This window comes from Sus scrofa, chromosome 8 (assembly GCF_054392235.1).
Source record: "Sus scrofa isolate SSC_HxYL_T2T_F1_AM1 chromosome 8, Sscrofa_HxYL_maternal_Yorkshire_Landrace_v2.0, whole genome shotgun sequence".
Taxonomy (NCBI): Eukaryota; Metazoa; Chordata; class Mammalia; order Artiodactyla; family Suidae; genus Sus; species Sus scrofa.
In genome coordinates this window covers 111694930-111711437 of record NC_139390.1, presented here as the reverse complement: position 1 = coordinate 111711437, position 16508 = coordinate 111694930, and the positions used below count along the sequence as shown (strand labels likewise).

The 16508-nt window shown below is 35.7% G+C and overlaps 1 protein-coding gene across 3 annotated transcripts in view; it reads left to right on the top strand.

The window, feature by feature from the left end:
* Positions 1-16508, top strand: part of NDST3 (N-deacetylase and N-sulfotransferase 3) — a 147048-nt gene that overhangs the window by 124708 nt on the left and 5832 nt on the right. For all 3 annotated transcript variants that reach the window (XR_014813132.1, XM_084973089.1, XM_005666900.4), the window contains exons 10-13: positions 283-457; positions 3809-3979; positions 5665-5774; positions 15887-15989. Coding sequence is in view for 2 of the 3 variants with exons in the window: in XM_084973089.1 (XP_084829215.1) it covers positions 283-457; positions 3809-3979; positions 5665-5774; positions 15887-15989 (559 nt within the window). In the remaining variant the exon portion in view is untranslated. The remainder of the gene's footprint in view (positions 1-282; positions 458-3808; positions 3980-5664; positions 5775-15886; positions 15990-16508) is intronic.

The following is a 16508-nucleotide window of genomic DNA, read 5'->3' as shown; positions in this document are numbered from 1 at the left end:
TAGTGCTATTTGATCACTCACTCTGTGTCTACATTGTTGTTATCTCCCAAACCTTTTTTCTTGATACTAAGCAGAACGAAAAAAAAAATTTTTAAATACATTATTATTGTTCTGTATATTTTTTTTTTTTCCTTGCTAACAGGCTTATGGGACAGATGCCTTAAAGGAAAAGGCTTCTGTTTAGCAAACAAATGAACTTTGTTCGTGGGACATCGTTAACATCTTCAGTCACCAGGGTCTGTATATAAACCAGTCTTATTTTGAGAAATATTCCTTTTCTAGGTATATGGATTTCTTCCCAGTCCCATCTAATGTTACCACTGACTTTCTGTTTGAGAAGAGTGCCAATTACTTCCATTCAGAGGAAGCTCCTAAAAGAGCGGCTTCTCTGGTCCCTAAAGCCAAGATCATCACCATTCTTATTGACCCCTCAGACCGAGCATATTCCTGGTACCAGGTAAGGAAAATTCAGACAGAATCCAGCAGGTAGAAGAGAAGTATGAGGAAGGGAGGGTCATTTTCAGCAAATAGCCACCTCCCTGGGTTTTAACAAAAGAGAAGATTTGCTAGTTTTATATCTTCAGGAAGGTGAATACATTTTTTGTTTGTTTCTGTGGAGAAATTTTGTCCTTAAGTTTTATTGATTTTGCATTCAATAAAATGTATTTATTTAATAAAATGTATTAATGCAATGAAGAAATTAAATTAAATACAGCAAAATATTACATATATATCTGTGCTTCTATATATTTGCATTTTAAACATAAAATGTTATAACTTAAAATCGTTATTTTTCATTTAATATATGTATAATACTGCTATTATTATCTCAGTTTTACAGATAAGGAATATAACTAATTCCCCAAAGGGGAAGTCCCCACAGGTTTTATCTATAAAGGGCCAGCGAGTAAATACTTCAGGCTTTGCAGGCCATATGGTTGAAATTCTACCACTGTATTGCAAAAGCAGCCATAGATGATATGTAAATTAATAAGCCTAACTGTGTTCTAGTAAAACTTTATTTACAAAAACAAGCAGCAAGCCAAATTTAGCCCATGGGCCATAGGTTGAGGACCCTGATTCTAACAGAGCTTAAATAACTATTTGGACTGAAGAAATAACTTAGTAGCAAAAGCAAACACAATTCTTCATCCTTAAAAGCCCAGCCAGTGTTCCCTTTTCTAAGCCTCTTTCTCACACACTTACTGCCATTATGTCTCTGATGCTGGTTCAGACCTAGCACAGAAAGGATCACTTTGAAATAATGTAACAGACTCTAATAATAATACTTACATATCAAGTACATTTTTGCTTTAAGAAGTCATTTAAAATAGTAGGGAAAAGGGAGTTCCTGTCATGGCTCAGCAGAAATGAATCTGACTGGTATCCATGAGGACGCAAGTTTGACCCCTGGCCTCGCTCAGCGGGTTAAGAATTTGGCGTTGTAGTGAGCTGTGGTATAGGTCACAGATGTGGCTCAGATCTGGCATTGCAGTGGCTCTGATGAAGGCCGGCAGCTGTAGGTCCAATATGACCCCTAGCCTGGGATCTTCTATGTGCTGCGGGTGTGGCCCTAAAAAAATGACAAAAAAAAAAAAAAAAAAAAAAAGGAGAAAAGCTGTCAATTTTCTTAATCACCAAATGGAAAAAAATTCAATAAAAAACAGTCAAAATTAAATATATAAGAATATGTAAGACTGAGTCACTTTGCTATATGACATAAATTAGCACAACTTTGTAAATCAACTGTACTTTATTAAAAAAAGTTTAATTTTAGAAATTATATATAAGAACATAATAAAGTTAATAGAGTCAGTGTCTTTAGTCTCTAAAATCTTTAGTTATCGTTCCTGTTTTGTTATTTAAAAGCCACTTTCCTAATGTTCATGTGTTTTTCCATTCATTAAATTATTTTAATAACGACCATGTGCAAAGTATTGTTCTAAGTGCAATTTGAAGGTAAATTAATAAATGAGGATGCTGCACTTGAGATTGCTTTCAGTCTGGAGAAATATGTATAAATAACCAGTATATAAATCTCAAAGTATTAAGTGACAGACTCCTACAGAGTGGTAAAGTCCATTTGATAAAGACCACCAGGAACAAAAAGTTAGGTATATGAATTGGTGGCAGCAGAGAAGACTGAACAGCTGAACTATTGGGCATTTCCCTACAGAAGGGAAAGATTTGTAAGGGACAAAATTTAGGTAAAATTCAAATGCCGTGCTTGATAGGTGCAAGCAGGGCTATGTATAAGGGGGTTATCAGTAGGTCAGGGCTAGAAAGCAGACTAAGGGTCCTATTTCCTTGGAAACTATAAAGTTAAGATAAATGTGGACTGTTGTGTCCAAAAACCCCTTGTCTGCAACTCTGCTCCTGGGTTGGAAATAGGCTACTTCTCTGTGTTAAAATAATCCACAAATCTTGGATCCTTCAGGCAAGAGTGGGATGTTCCATTGTCGGTGATTTCAAATATCTACATTCCTGACAATATCTGATATTAGACAATAAAGTTTCTCAGCATGGGGTCTTTTTTAACACAAGCAGTTTTTCCAGGTTCACAAAAAGAAGGACAGATTGTCAGGAAAGGTTTCATGGCCACTGTAAAGTGGGAAAAAGTCATGGGATCCTGGCTAGGCGTATTGATAATCATCTGCATAAGAGGAAGAGAGACAGCTTGGAAAGCTGAAATCCGCAATTCCACACTAACCAGCCATGCCAAACTCCTAGAGCCATCTTTTAAATAAAAAATACAAAAAATTGCAAATTGATTTGATCTTGCACCTTTTACCTTTTCTACTGGATATCTGGAGAAAAGAGAAATAAGCTTTAACTGACTCAAAGAGAAAGAAGAAAATTGCAGCTTGACAACCACTTAGCCCCTTAAAAATGGAGAATTTGATGAAAAAGGAGGTTTCAAGGCTGCAAGCTAACAAAATGTCCTAAATATTACAAATAAATCACTCCACAGTGGCAAAATGCAGGCCTTAACAAAGTCTAGTAGAGTTTGTAGTATAGTAATTTGAATCTCAATTGCAGCAAATTTGCTATTCAACTAGATGTGGTAAACATCCACCAATCCACTACTAAGCCTGAATATTTATTGGTCAATTTAGGAAAAAGGTGATTTCCTCAAATCCCTGGGCCTGAGCCTGAGCCATTATGAAATACTTTCCTATTTGGATTGCTGCTTTCTGCATTTTCTATACAATAAGTGATTCTGATTCATCGCAAAGGTTACCATTAGGTAAAATAATCTTGGCTTTTGGATGCTAGGTGGTATATGATAAAAGCTGTGGATTTCAGATAATGCACATGTCAGAGTTTTCAGTAGTTTCTCCATTTAAAATAGCCGATAGGGCTTTTCTAATCTAAAACAGCATTACTAGATGAAGCAAAACCATGTGGCAGAACTAGCAGAGAGCTTTGTGCATTAAGGATATTCAACGGACATGATAAATGGTTTCCTATGAGCTGAAAAGAGGGCATTAATGCAACTTTTAAAAGTTGACTTTCAGAATAAAATATATATACTAAGGAAATGACTCAGTGAAATTGGTTAGGGAATCCTATCAAGAAGAATTCTGCCTCTACCAAATAATTCTCAAACACATCCTCTCATCAGTGTCATAACTTTAAATCCTGATGCTCCCAGCAAACATTTTCATCCTTTATTAATTGCAAAACAAATAACTCTCCAGCAGTGAGGCACTCCTTCCTTTAGCTTTGAGACTTGTCACAGAGATTGGTTTTTAATTATTTATGCCTATGGTTGAAGTCAGCTTAATTATCCACCTTTTCATCATAGCATCAGCGATCACATGAAGACCCTGCAGCTCTGAAGTTCAGCTTCTACGAAGTGATCTCAGCCGGGCCCCGTGCACCCTCTGAGCTCAGAGCCTTGCAGAAGAGATGTCTGGTCCCAGGGTGGTATGCCAGCCACATCGAGAGATGGCTTGTTTATTTCCCTCCCTTTCAGGTATTGAGCAATAAGAATTAAAACATGTTACAATCTCATTAAGCTGATGACTTTGCCTCTAGGTTAGAGGAAATTTTTACTCATTAAAACAGTACCAGATTTTACTCTAGTTGTAAATGAGTCTCTGGCAGACAATAATAGGGAAAGGTAGAAAAACTGTCTTATTCTCTTTCTAGAAGTTTTCTGGATGATTCTCCCTGCCCTGTTTTCTAGTGCGTACCTTTCCTGATTGTAAAGCTTGATACTCCTGATTCTTATTCTGAGAATAAAGCCTGAGAACCTCTTACCCAAACAAGGCAAACATTGTTTTGCTTAATTAAGTGCCATTATTTCCCTTTGAACAACCTCGCTGATTTTTTCACAAGTCCTATGTATTTCTTGGCTTCCTTGCTTCTTCCTTTACCTGGCATTAGCCTGGATTACAACGTCAGACCCTACACTGGATTGCATAAAGCTGACCAGTCACATCAAACAGGGTGTATGCCTGCATGTCTAGAACCAGTCTATCTAAAATGATACCACATAGGCAACCATCTATAGCTATTTAAATTTTTATTAAAGTTATACAAAATTAAAAATTAAGTTTCTTAATCACAACCACATTTCAAATGCTCAATAGCCACCAGTTAGATACAACAGCCATAGAACGTATCCATTGACACAGAAAGTTCTAATGAATGCCAGTATAGACTAAATAGAAATATTGGAGAAGAGGTGTGAGCAAGGGTTGCCTTCCAGGCTTTATGGCCTTCCATCATAGTCTCCTGTCATTTTATCTTGCTGGGTCCGCCCCCTTCCCTTACCAGAGTACCAAGCAAATTCTCCCCTTTAGTCTGTTGAACTTTTATTTACTTTTGGGTTTTCTAGGAATCTTACCTTTTTCTCCAAATGCATTATCAAAGTATTTCTTAAAACTTTACAGTGCTACTCACTCCTTTGAATGGAATCATGGAGAATTAACAAGTCCTCCATTCATTGTACCTGGTCATGTAAACTTTTTTCTTCCCTAAGTGCTCCTTCCCAGCTTGAATCACGAAATCATTGTTTTGTCTGTTTTTAAACCTGCTTTCCGGAGTTCCCGTCATGGCACAGAGGAAACAATCCGACTAGGAACCATGAGGTTGTGGGTTTGATCCCTGGCCTTGCTCAGTAGGTTAAGGATCTGGCGTTGCCTTGAGCTGTGGTGTAAGTCACAGACACGGCTCGGATCTGGCGGTGCTGTGGCTGTAGTGTGGCGTAGGCTGGCAGCTGTAACTCTGATTAGACGCCCAGCCTGGGAACCTCCATAAGCTGTGGGTGCGGCCCTAAAATAAAAATAATAAAGATTAAAAAAAATTAAACCTGCTTTCCATTTGTGATTTTGTAGTCACATTTCTTTTTTTTTTTCCTTTTGTAGTCACATTTCTTAAGCTCTCTTAGTATCCTCAAATGTCTTTTATGATTTCATAGTGTTTGTACGACTTCTCAGATGACAAAACATGAGTGCACTTAATTAGTGTGATTTATTTTTTGTTCCAGTTAATTAATGAGGATGGCCTGGTTAATTCTTAACAACAATGCATGCAAATCCCCTCAGTACAGTATCTCTCACTGAATAAATTCAGAGTGCAGAATTTTTTAATTATATAGTTACATGTCTTTTTTCAATGTTCATTGTCCTCTTTTTTATGTCCTTGGTAATTTAGTTGCTAATTATCGATGGGCAACAGCTAAGAACTGATCCTGCTACAGTGATGGATGAAGTACAGAAGTTTCTAGGAGTCTCTCCTCATTATAATTACTCAGAAGCTTTAACGTAAGTTTATATTCTAATTTACTTGAAGTTTTGGCAGAGAACTTATCTTAAAGAAATTGTAGTTTGGTGATGCAACTGTCAGTTTAGCTGTTCCTTACATACTGATTATTTTCCAGTTGCCATTAACCATTTGGGAAAGAACATTTCAACAGTATGGCAAAGAAATGTCTAAAATCTTCTATTGATTCCTAACTATGAAAGATTTCCCCTGGAGGGAAAGTAGAGGAACTCAACAGTTATAAATCTTAAAAGCAACAACTAACCTTAAAATAGGCTACTTAAAATGACTTGGTAAGCACTGAGCCTACTGAACAGACAACATTGGGACCTCTTGAAAGCATAAAAAGGTGATTTATGAACTAGGTGGTTTATAAACTCCTCTCTTTTTTGTGTAACTTTCAAAACTAATGGCATACAGCAAGAAGTAGCCCAACAAGTGACTGAACAGGCAGAGAGAAAGGTGTTATTGTTACTCTTATACATACTTCCATCTTTTGCTGGTCTTTACCTTCTGTATGACTGACCCCATGGCCTCTCCATCAGAGGCCCCAGCAGTTACAGCTCTGGTTTTCTTCTGCTTGTTCCCTCTGATTTTCTTAGGTTATCAGCTCTAACAGGGTGGGGGTCCAGGTGAGGCGGTAGAGACACTAGGATTTAAGGAGGCACATACTCTCTCCCCTACAAATACCTAAGAGTGAGTGCCTCCTAAAATTTGTCAGCCAAGATACCTCCCTTAGCTCACCTTAATCCTGACTCGACTTCATCTTACTTTGTCCATTATAATGGTTGGCAATCAAATGTATGAGGATTGAGTTTGTTCCTATTTCACTTGCAACCGGAACAAGCAACTGGAAGATACTGAGTTGAATGAGCTGTGGACCTGGCTCTATGATATAAGTATTAATTTTAAATTATAGACTGAGGCTTAACTAAACCAAATAAGACTGAATTGTCGAATTTTTCCATTGTGTTTTTCAGTATAAAACTCAGTTATTTAGATCAACTGATTTTCGCTTTTCATTGTACTCGTTATGCTTTAGCAGTTTAGAAAGTGAGAGACAGGATTCCTTTGCCTTTCACCATCCTTTACAGTAAAATATTGGCAGAAAAACATCAAATATCACGTACATCTTGCACAAAGCATATATAAAGGCACATGTAAGAGAGACATTTTGATTTAGAGGACAAAGGAGTAGGTGAAACTTGACTTTTGAGCTTCCTTCCTAAGAGTCATCTACTTTGTTGTTACTATTAACCTCTTGACCTCTGTGTTTTCTGTAGTGTGAGTAGTATTCGAGCTTTGTAGAGTTTAGCAGAAGTACTAACACAGATGCTAGCCTTAGGTATTTAACTTTCAGCTTGACCTTAAGGAAAGCTGAGTGATTTTAGCTTCACTTAGAACTTCAAGTCCACTTTATGCTTTATATCTTTTTAAGTATCTCTTAGAAAAGAAAGCTTTTATTTTCTAAACAGTTTTCTATTTCAAGTTGGCTTATCTTTGGGTCTTTTTTTTTTTTTTAATAGCATATATAGCAAAGCATTGTATTTCAGAAAGAGTAAGTGGAGTATTCTGTAAAGACATAACCTTTTTCTTATGGAATGGTCCTTGACCTACATGCTGTGTATTTGTCCCCTTTGCATCCAGCTCAGCAGCAAGCTTTTTATTCACCTCCACTGCCAAGTAAAGGGAGTATAAACTCGAGAGACGTAGTATCAAAGCAATGTACCAGATACAAAGAACCATGGGTCACTTTGCACCTGGGATGTATCTGACTAAACTTACCCCTTATGTGATTCTGTAGCCTGGTTGGGGGCTCAGTGGTCAGAGTAGCAAGATAAGATGTTTGTAGTCTCTGAAACCACAGTTTCTGATCCAGCAGGTTGCCCAAGCACTCAACCTACTGATAGAGATAAGGTACTGCCATTCAGTTTCTTCTTATATTTTCTTGTCACTCAGTTGGCTTGATATGCCTTGTAAAAACCAGCAGTGTACCTGTGGTACAATATTTGGGATTTCATGTCATTTATTTAGGGCTAAATCCTCCTTCACCTATGCCATTTGCAACTGAGCTGGATCCTGCCCTCAAAACGTAGTTACTCTTGTTAAAAGTAACTGTGCTGGTAGGTTGTTTGAGTGGTGCTTTGGGTGTGTTGGGATGATGGTGTAGAACATGTATGTTCTCAGGAGTGTCATTTATTGCTGCATATTTTTCCTGATAATAATGATGAGGAAAAAAAAAACAGTACTGAAAAAAATTATTTAAAGCCCTTTAAGAAGGTCCAGAACTGCAAACAGATGAGTTCTCAACAAACCACATAAATCCAGTTCTTTGCACACAGTAGAATAAATGAATGAAAGTAAACTGATGCAAACGTTTTACCATACAATCTTGCATTCCAATTTAAGAGATCTATAAACTAATTATCTTCAATATAAAAAAAACCCAATTCCAAAACTATTTTCAAGAAAAATGACAATAAATTTCCATAATTAAGGGTATTATTTATTCCCTTCCACAACCACTACAGAAAGGGTTCAAGACTTTCAAATTTCATACAGTTGTGGATAGTCTATGATGTCTTAAAATGACTTGGTATTATCATCATGGATTTTAAATGACATTGAATATGTTAAAAAAAAATCTGATTTTCTTAGTGACTATGGTTGGTTGTGATCTGAAATAAGCAATACAATCTTTTAAAAATATAAATGGAGGGAGTTCCCGTCTTGGCTCAGTGGTAATGAACCCAACTGATATCCATGGATCTAGTAACCTGGATTAGTATCCAAGTTTGATCCCTGGCCTCGGTCAGTGGGTTAAGGATCTGGCCTTGCTGTGAGCTGTGGTACAGGTCACAGACACAGCTTGGATCTGGTGTTGCTGTGGCTGTGGTGTAGGCTGGCAGCTACAGGTCCAATTAGACCCCTAGCCTGGGAACTTCCATATGTGGCTGTAAACTTTCTCATTCAATTAAGTAAATTCACACTTTCCAATTTTTATTCAACATAGCCTTAATCTCTAAGTTATAAATAGGATTGATACATTAACATTATTTTAGCTTGCACGTTATGTGTTACACAGTGTTTAAAAGCTGTCTAATCATTTAAGAAAAAGCAGAGAAAATAATGCTCAACATGGAACTGTGCTAATTTATCTAAATTAAAATGAAAGATATAAACTTGTAATTTTCCCAAGAATATATCCATTTACAATTATACCTAGCCATCAATGATCATGACAAGAGTCTTCACACTTACAAATTCTAGCTAGTTAAATATCACATGATATCTTTATTTCTCAGTCAATTAACCTGTTTATTAATGTGAATGAAACCAGACTGAGTTATGTGAATTTTTAGTAATAATTAAAATTTAAAATAATTAAAAATAATTTTCAGCTAGAAAAACTGGGGCACAGAAAAGCTAACTCAAAAATCACTCCACAAATAAGCTGAGGAAGCAGGATTGAAAAGCAGTCATTCCTCTGGAGCCTAACTACCAATTTATTAAGCCCTTCAGATTGGCACAAGAATGAAAGAAAAACAATATTGTGAATTTTTACTAATGGAGAGCTTAATGACAGGAAGTACTTCCTTTAAAAAATCAAAACCTTAAAATGAGCTTTTTAAGTCGTCTCAGACATTATAAAGAATCCATCTCCAGACACATTGTCACTTTGCATAATAAACGTGTAAGCATAGTGATATGCAAATTTAAACCACATCGAAATACCACTAGAATGGCTATAATCCAAAAGACAACACCAAATGTTGGCAAGAGTGTAGAGAAATGGAAACTTCATATATTGCTGATGGTTATAGATAATACATGGCCACTTTAGAAAAGCAGTTTTACAGTTTTTTAATAAGTAAACAGAAGTTTACAAATAATCCAATTCCATTCCTAGGAATCTACCCCAAAAGAAATGAAAAGCTATGTCTATAAAGATTTATTCACAGCAGCATTACTCTTTTTTATTTTTTATTAAAGTATAGTTGATTTAAAATGTTGTGCCAATTTCTGCTGTACAGCAAAGTGATCCAGTCACATATATACATATACATTCCCTTTCTTACATTATCTTCCATCAGGCGACTGGATACAGTTCCCTGTGCTGTACATAGGACCTCATTGCTTATCCATTCTAAATGTAATAATCTGCATTTACTATCGCAAACTCCCAGCATCCCACTCCCTCCCTCTCCCCCTTAGCAACAAGTCTGTTCTCTATGTCTGTGAGTCTATTTCTATTTTGTTGATAGGTTCCACATACAAATGATATCATATGGTATTTGTCTTTCTCTTTCTGACTTCACGTAGTATGAGAATCTCTAGTTGCATCCATGTTCCCACAGCAGCATTACCCTTAATAGCCAAAAGTTGGAACCAAAATGGTAAATGGATTTAAGAAAATTTGGCATATCCACACCACACACATACCAGAAAAATCTAGAAAAAATAAATTTAGAGACAATACAGATCAGTGCTTGTCTAGGGCTGGGGGAAGGGCAGGTGACAGCAGGGATTAACTGCAGTAGGCTTTTTAAGGAATTTTGGGGGGAAAGGTGGAAATATTCTAAAATTGAAATGTTCTAGGGCTATACAAACTATATAAATCTTCTACAAATCATTGAATTATACACTTAAAAATGTGTTACAATATATAAGTTATATCTCAAAAAAGCTGTTAAAAATAAAATGTATATTAGTAAAATGGTTTATTACATCATAAAAGTATGTTTATAGAGAAGGAAATGATTAAAAAGAACTTCTGTACTTTTTCCATATTAGTAACACCTAAATCATGTTTATTTTGTTTTTAAAATTTACCGGCATTATTTGCAACTCAGTATTCTTTCATGGAAATTTATTTTAATGTAAAGACATTTCAGTTCTCTTGTGGTGCAGCAACTTAAGGATCCAGCATTGTCACTGCAGTGGCTTGGGTCACTGCAATAGGAGGGTTTGATTTCGTGGCACAGAAACTTCTGTGGGTGTGGCCAAAAAAAAAAAAGGTAAAGTCATTTCAAACATTCTTGAACCTTCTAAATGTAATCTGAATGTTCCCTGGGATTCACCTGTCCAAGAGTAAAATGAAGGTCACATTTTCATTAATATAGAAATGTTACCAGTTGGAGGCCAAATCATTGGAGACTCTTGATTGTCCCCACCCACCAGTCTCTTCCAGTTACCTCTAGGTGTCCCCAAGTGATAGTCCATATAAACTGAAGAACCAGTCCATTCCTGTTTCATTCTTTAACTCAACAATGATTTATTAAATTATTATGGGCATGATTCTGGGGACACAATGACAAACTATTGCTACCTCCAGGAAGGGGTATCCATGGAGAGACACTAAACAACACATAAAATTTTCTCCAAAATATTCGCTCCCTGAAAGCCTGTAAAGGAGGTCCTAACTGTGACTAGTGTCTCCGTGAGAGGACTAGCTGCCAGTACCTACACAAAAAGGTTTCCTTGCTGTTCTACCAGATATCAGTAGTACTAAGGCTAATCTTCAGAAGGACACTGCTGATATTCTGGACAGATATGGGAGATTTTTCTCCATCTCCTGTTGAGCTTCTTCACGTGGGCTCTGAAGTGCTTATGTCCTCAAAGTCACAAGGTCAACATCAATCCCTCGCCTTCTACCTCAGGCCACCTGGGAAAACAAATGTGATCTCCATTCTACCTTCCTCTCCTTTCTGTTTCCACTGTGATAGCCTTACACCACTGCCTGTAAACTTATGCACAATGTCTGGGCTAGGTGTCCACTACACATACAAACACACACACATACATATTTTCACAGTAAAGCCCAGCATGACAGCCCACTGCATGAGATAAAATCAATTGGCAGAGGTGAGAGAACAACCTATTTTTCCTTTAATTTTTTTCTTTTAATTTTATTTAATATGTGTAAAGTTTAGTGTTTCTTAAACATTCATTCAGAAGGCTACTCATTTTAGGAGTTCCCGTCGTGGCGCAGTGGTTAACGAATCCGACTAGGAACCATGAGCTTGCAGGTTCGATCCCTGGCCTTGCTCAGTGGGTTAACGATCCGGCATTGCCGTGAGCTGTGGTGTAGGTTGCAGACGCGGCTGGGATCCCACGTTGCTGTGGCTCTGACGTAGGCTGGTGGCTACAACTCCGATTAATCCCCTAGCCTGAGAACCTCCATATGCCGCGGGAGCGGCCCTAGAAAAGGCAAAAAGACAAAAAAAAAAAAAAAAAAAAAAAGGAAGGCTGCTCATTTTAACATAAGGCATGTGAATTTTCCAGATATGTATCTATAGTTAGGTATATTAGCAAAAAAATTATAATAATAATTGTTCCAAATTCTGAATTTTGATCACTTAAATACATAAAATGAGTCAGAATTCAGTTATGGAAATTACTAATAACAAAATGTTAAATGAAAAAATTACATGAATAACAGATTTTCAAAAATGTTTTACATCCCAGCTTTCATGTATAGATTATTTCTATCTTAGTCTTTATTAATGCTCTCCTTTCTTCCACCTCTGGGTATGAAATTAATTTATTCAGTTGCCTTACTGATTCAAAGGATATAAACAACATGTGGACATATCATGTTCTATATTGACCCCACACAATTGCTTTAATAATGATCAGAAACAGGCTTTGCATAAGTGGGATGCAAATAATACTTTAGTGTCTCTAATATCCAGTGCAGTGAGAGGCAGAAATATAGATTTGCCTTCTTTCCATTGGGCTATAGTTATAAACTCTGAAAGATTAGATACATAAAGACTATTCTCTAAATCACATTTAATCACAGTATGATTTTAAATCAGCTTTACTGGATGTATATATAATATACATATAATAAAATCCACCTATATTAATTGTACAGTTTGATGAATTTTGATAAACATGTACAGTTGAACATGCCATCACAATAAAGATATAGCACATTTTCATTAATGCAAAAAGCCTCGTCATACTTTTCTGCAGTCAATCCTTCCCCCTCAGCCCTGACCCCAGCAACCAATCTTCTACTTTCCTTCACTTAGCATAATGCTTTTGACATTCCTCCATATTGGTACATCCATCGGTAATTGGTTTTTTTTATTGTTAAGTAGTATTTCATTTTATAGATATACCACCATCTATTAATCATTTCACCAGTTGATGGACATAGAGTTGTTTCCATTTGGGGGCACTTCAGAACAGACCTGCTATGAACATTTGTATGTAGATCTTTACATATAAAGACACGTATTTTCATTTCTCTTGGGTAAATACCTAGAAATGGGATTGGTGGGTCATATAGTGATTACATATTTAACTTTATAAGAAATTTTCCAAATTGGCTATGATATTTTAAATTTCTACCAACAAGGTGTCACAGTTCTAATTGTTCCACATCTTTGCCAGCACTCGGTATTGGTCTTATTAAATTAAGCCATTCTAATGAGTGTCTTGTGGTATTTTATTGGTGATTTTAATTTACATTTCCTTAATGACCAATAACTTTGACCAAATTTTCATTTGTTTATTGGTCATTCATCTATGTTTTTAATGATGTGTCTTTTCCAATATTTTATTCAATTTTCATTAGTAATGTCATCTTTTTTTTACTAAGTTGAGTTGCATATTCTGAATATAAGTCCTTTATTAGAAATACGTTTTTCAAGTATTTTTACTTGACCTGTAGTTTCTTTCTTCATTGTCTTAAAGTGTTTATGAAAAGCTAATTTTTTAAATTTTTATGTATTCAAAATTATCATTATTCTTCTTTTATCATTTGTTCTAAGAAATATTTTCCTAACCCAAGGATACGAAAAATTCCATGTGTGTTTTTTTCCTGTGTTTGCTTCCAGGATATTTACACTTTAGCTCTTAGTAGATTTAGCTCTATGATCCATTTCAAGTTAATTTCCATATACAGTGTGAGGAGTCAGTATTCATGTTTTCCATGTAGATATCAAAGTTTCTCAGCTCGATTTGTTTAAAAGACTGTCCTTTCCCATTGAACCACCTTGGCACCTGTTTTTGAAAATCATTTGACAGGTGTGTTGGTCTGTTCCTAGATTCTATTTCATTTATCGATCTATTGGTACCAATATGACAGCCTTGATTACTGTCGCATTATAAGAAATCTTGAAATTAATTAACTTGTTTATGTTTTCTGTAATTGCTCTTAACAATTGTAGTTTTCAGTATGTAGATCTTGCACATAGTTTGTGTTAATTTATCCCTAGTATTTCGTGTGTTTATGCTAATTTAAATGTGCCTTAATTTCAATTTACAATTGTTCATACTTATTAAGAAAAAATTAAGAAGCAGTATTCTGAGAAGTAGAATATACTAAAGATAAAAGGAAAAAGTGGCCATAAATGATAATTCTTTCTAATGTAGAAGAAATTATAGCAATAGAATCATTGCATAATGAAAGCAACATTAAAGAATTATCTCTGCTGGAACTAGAGACTCTCATACTGAGTGAAGTAAGTCAGAAAGAGAAAGACAAATACCATATGATATCACTCATATCTGGCATCTAATATACAACACAAATGAAACTTTCCACAGAAAAGAAAATCATGGACTTGGAGAATAGACTTATGGTTGCCTGGGGGGAGGGGGAGGGAGTGGGATGGATTGGGAGCTTGGGGTTAACGGATGCAAACTATCACTTTTGGAATGGATTAACAATGAGATCCTGCTGTGCAGCACTGAGAACTATGTCTAGATACTTACAATGGAGCACGACAATGGGAGAAAAAAAAATATGTATACATGTATGTGTAACTGGGTTCCCATGCTGTACAGTGGGGAAAAAAAATTGTGTTGGGTGACATAACAATAAAAAAAAATAAAGTAAAATAAAAAAGAATTATCCCTGCTGACTATTACTTTCACTTTTATATTCAAGCATGGATAGTACTATTTATTCATAATAAAAGGTAATACAAAATATACTCAGAAACCAGTGAAAAAAAAGTCTCTGGACCTAGGGTCAGGAACCCTAGACTTGAGTCATCACCTGCGTACTGAAAAAGTATATAGTCCAAGATTAAACACACCTTGGCAAACATTTCCTTCTTTATCTTTTTTTTTTTCTTGCTTTTTGTCTTTTTAGGGCTGCACCTGTGGCATATGGAAGTTCCCAGGCTAGGGGTTGAATCAGAGCTACAGCTGCCGGCCTACACCACAGCCACAGCAACCCAGGAGCCAAGCCACATCTTCCATCTACACCACAGCTCACCACAATGCTGGATCCTTACCCACTGAGAGAGGCCAGGGATCAAACCCACTTCCTCATTGACACTAGTCAGTTTCGTTAACCACTGAGCCACTATGGGAACTCCATCCTTCTTTACCATTTTTTATTTAACTGACATTTGATGAGCATTCACAAAAAGCCAAACACTATACTAAGTGCCATTAAACATAACATAGGACAAATGCTGTACTCCATATCATTAAGGGGTTATAAGGAAAGCCCAAATGAGAAAGAGTTAAATGAAACATTTTGGTAAACCAAAATATAAATTTAATGTGCTATTATTTTGATTATAATTATGCCATTAAAATCCTCATTTATAGCTTCTCTTACTTTAATGCAGAGCTCATACCAAAATAAGAAAGTGGCTTTGGAAAAAAAAATTAAATGGATTATAGCTAGAGAATCCTAAAGTTAATCACTCCAGGATGCATCAAAACTTTATCTCTTCTATTACCCTGAAATTGAATAGTACAAGTAGTATGTAAACCCATAGATATGGATGAAGCCTGACTTGTCATTTTTAAACCCTGCAAAGGCAGAGAATGGGCTTGAAATTTATAATTTATAAAACTTTTTCCTTCCAGATGAAGGAGGTAGGCTTATTAATTTCTATTAATAGGAGACCTTCTGCTGACAATTTTTCTATTAGGAATCTGGCTAACTCACAAATATGACAGATGGACTGAGAATTCAGAAGTATGCCAGAAGACTTTGTGCAAAGTAATGTAGTAAGAAAAAAAATATGCCAGTTTCCCTGGTTATAGATTAATATCCAAATAAAAATATTCATATTTTTGGTTGTTATTATAAGTAGCTTGAAAAAATGCCTTTTTGTCCTCTGTAATTTTTTTCAAGGTTTGATTCTCATAAAGGATTCTGGTGTCAGTTACTAGAAGAAGGTAAAACAAAATGCCTTGGAAAGAGCAAAGGAAGAAAATACCCTCCAATGGATCCTGATGTAAGTACAGAGCTTAAAAGTACAAACTAAATAAGCAAAATGATACATAATAATATATCTATTTTCTTAGAAAAATGATTAAAATAAAAATTCACCCTTCATGAAAATTAAAAGTGACATTTGGATTGGAATGCATCCAGGTTGCTTGTTTTGATTTTTCTGGTTATATATTACCTGCCATGCAAGAAAAAAGGAAAACAATAGAATTTGCCATTTTGAATCAAAACCAAGAAGGTAATATCTCATGCCAAAAAGAATGATACATTAACAGAAATTTTAGCACTAAAAATTTCTTTTTTCACTTAGTCACTCTATAGTAGTAAGTGGCCTACATAGTAACATGAATTATTGGTATACTAAGTTTTGAATTATTAATGAAAGAATGAATATGTTTCCCAAATGTACAATATGCTAGCAGATAATTTAGGTTCTGGAGAATGGAGACACCAAACAGTGCAGCAGATATCTGTTCAGAATGTGACATGGTGATCACTTAATATTACAGTTTTCCCAGTTTGT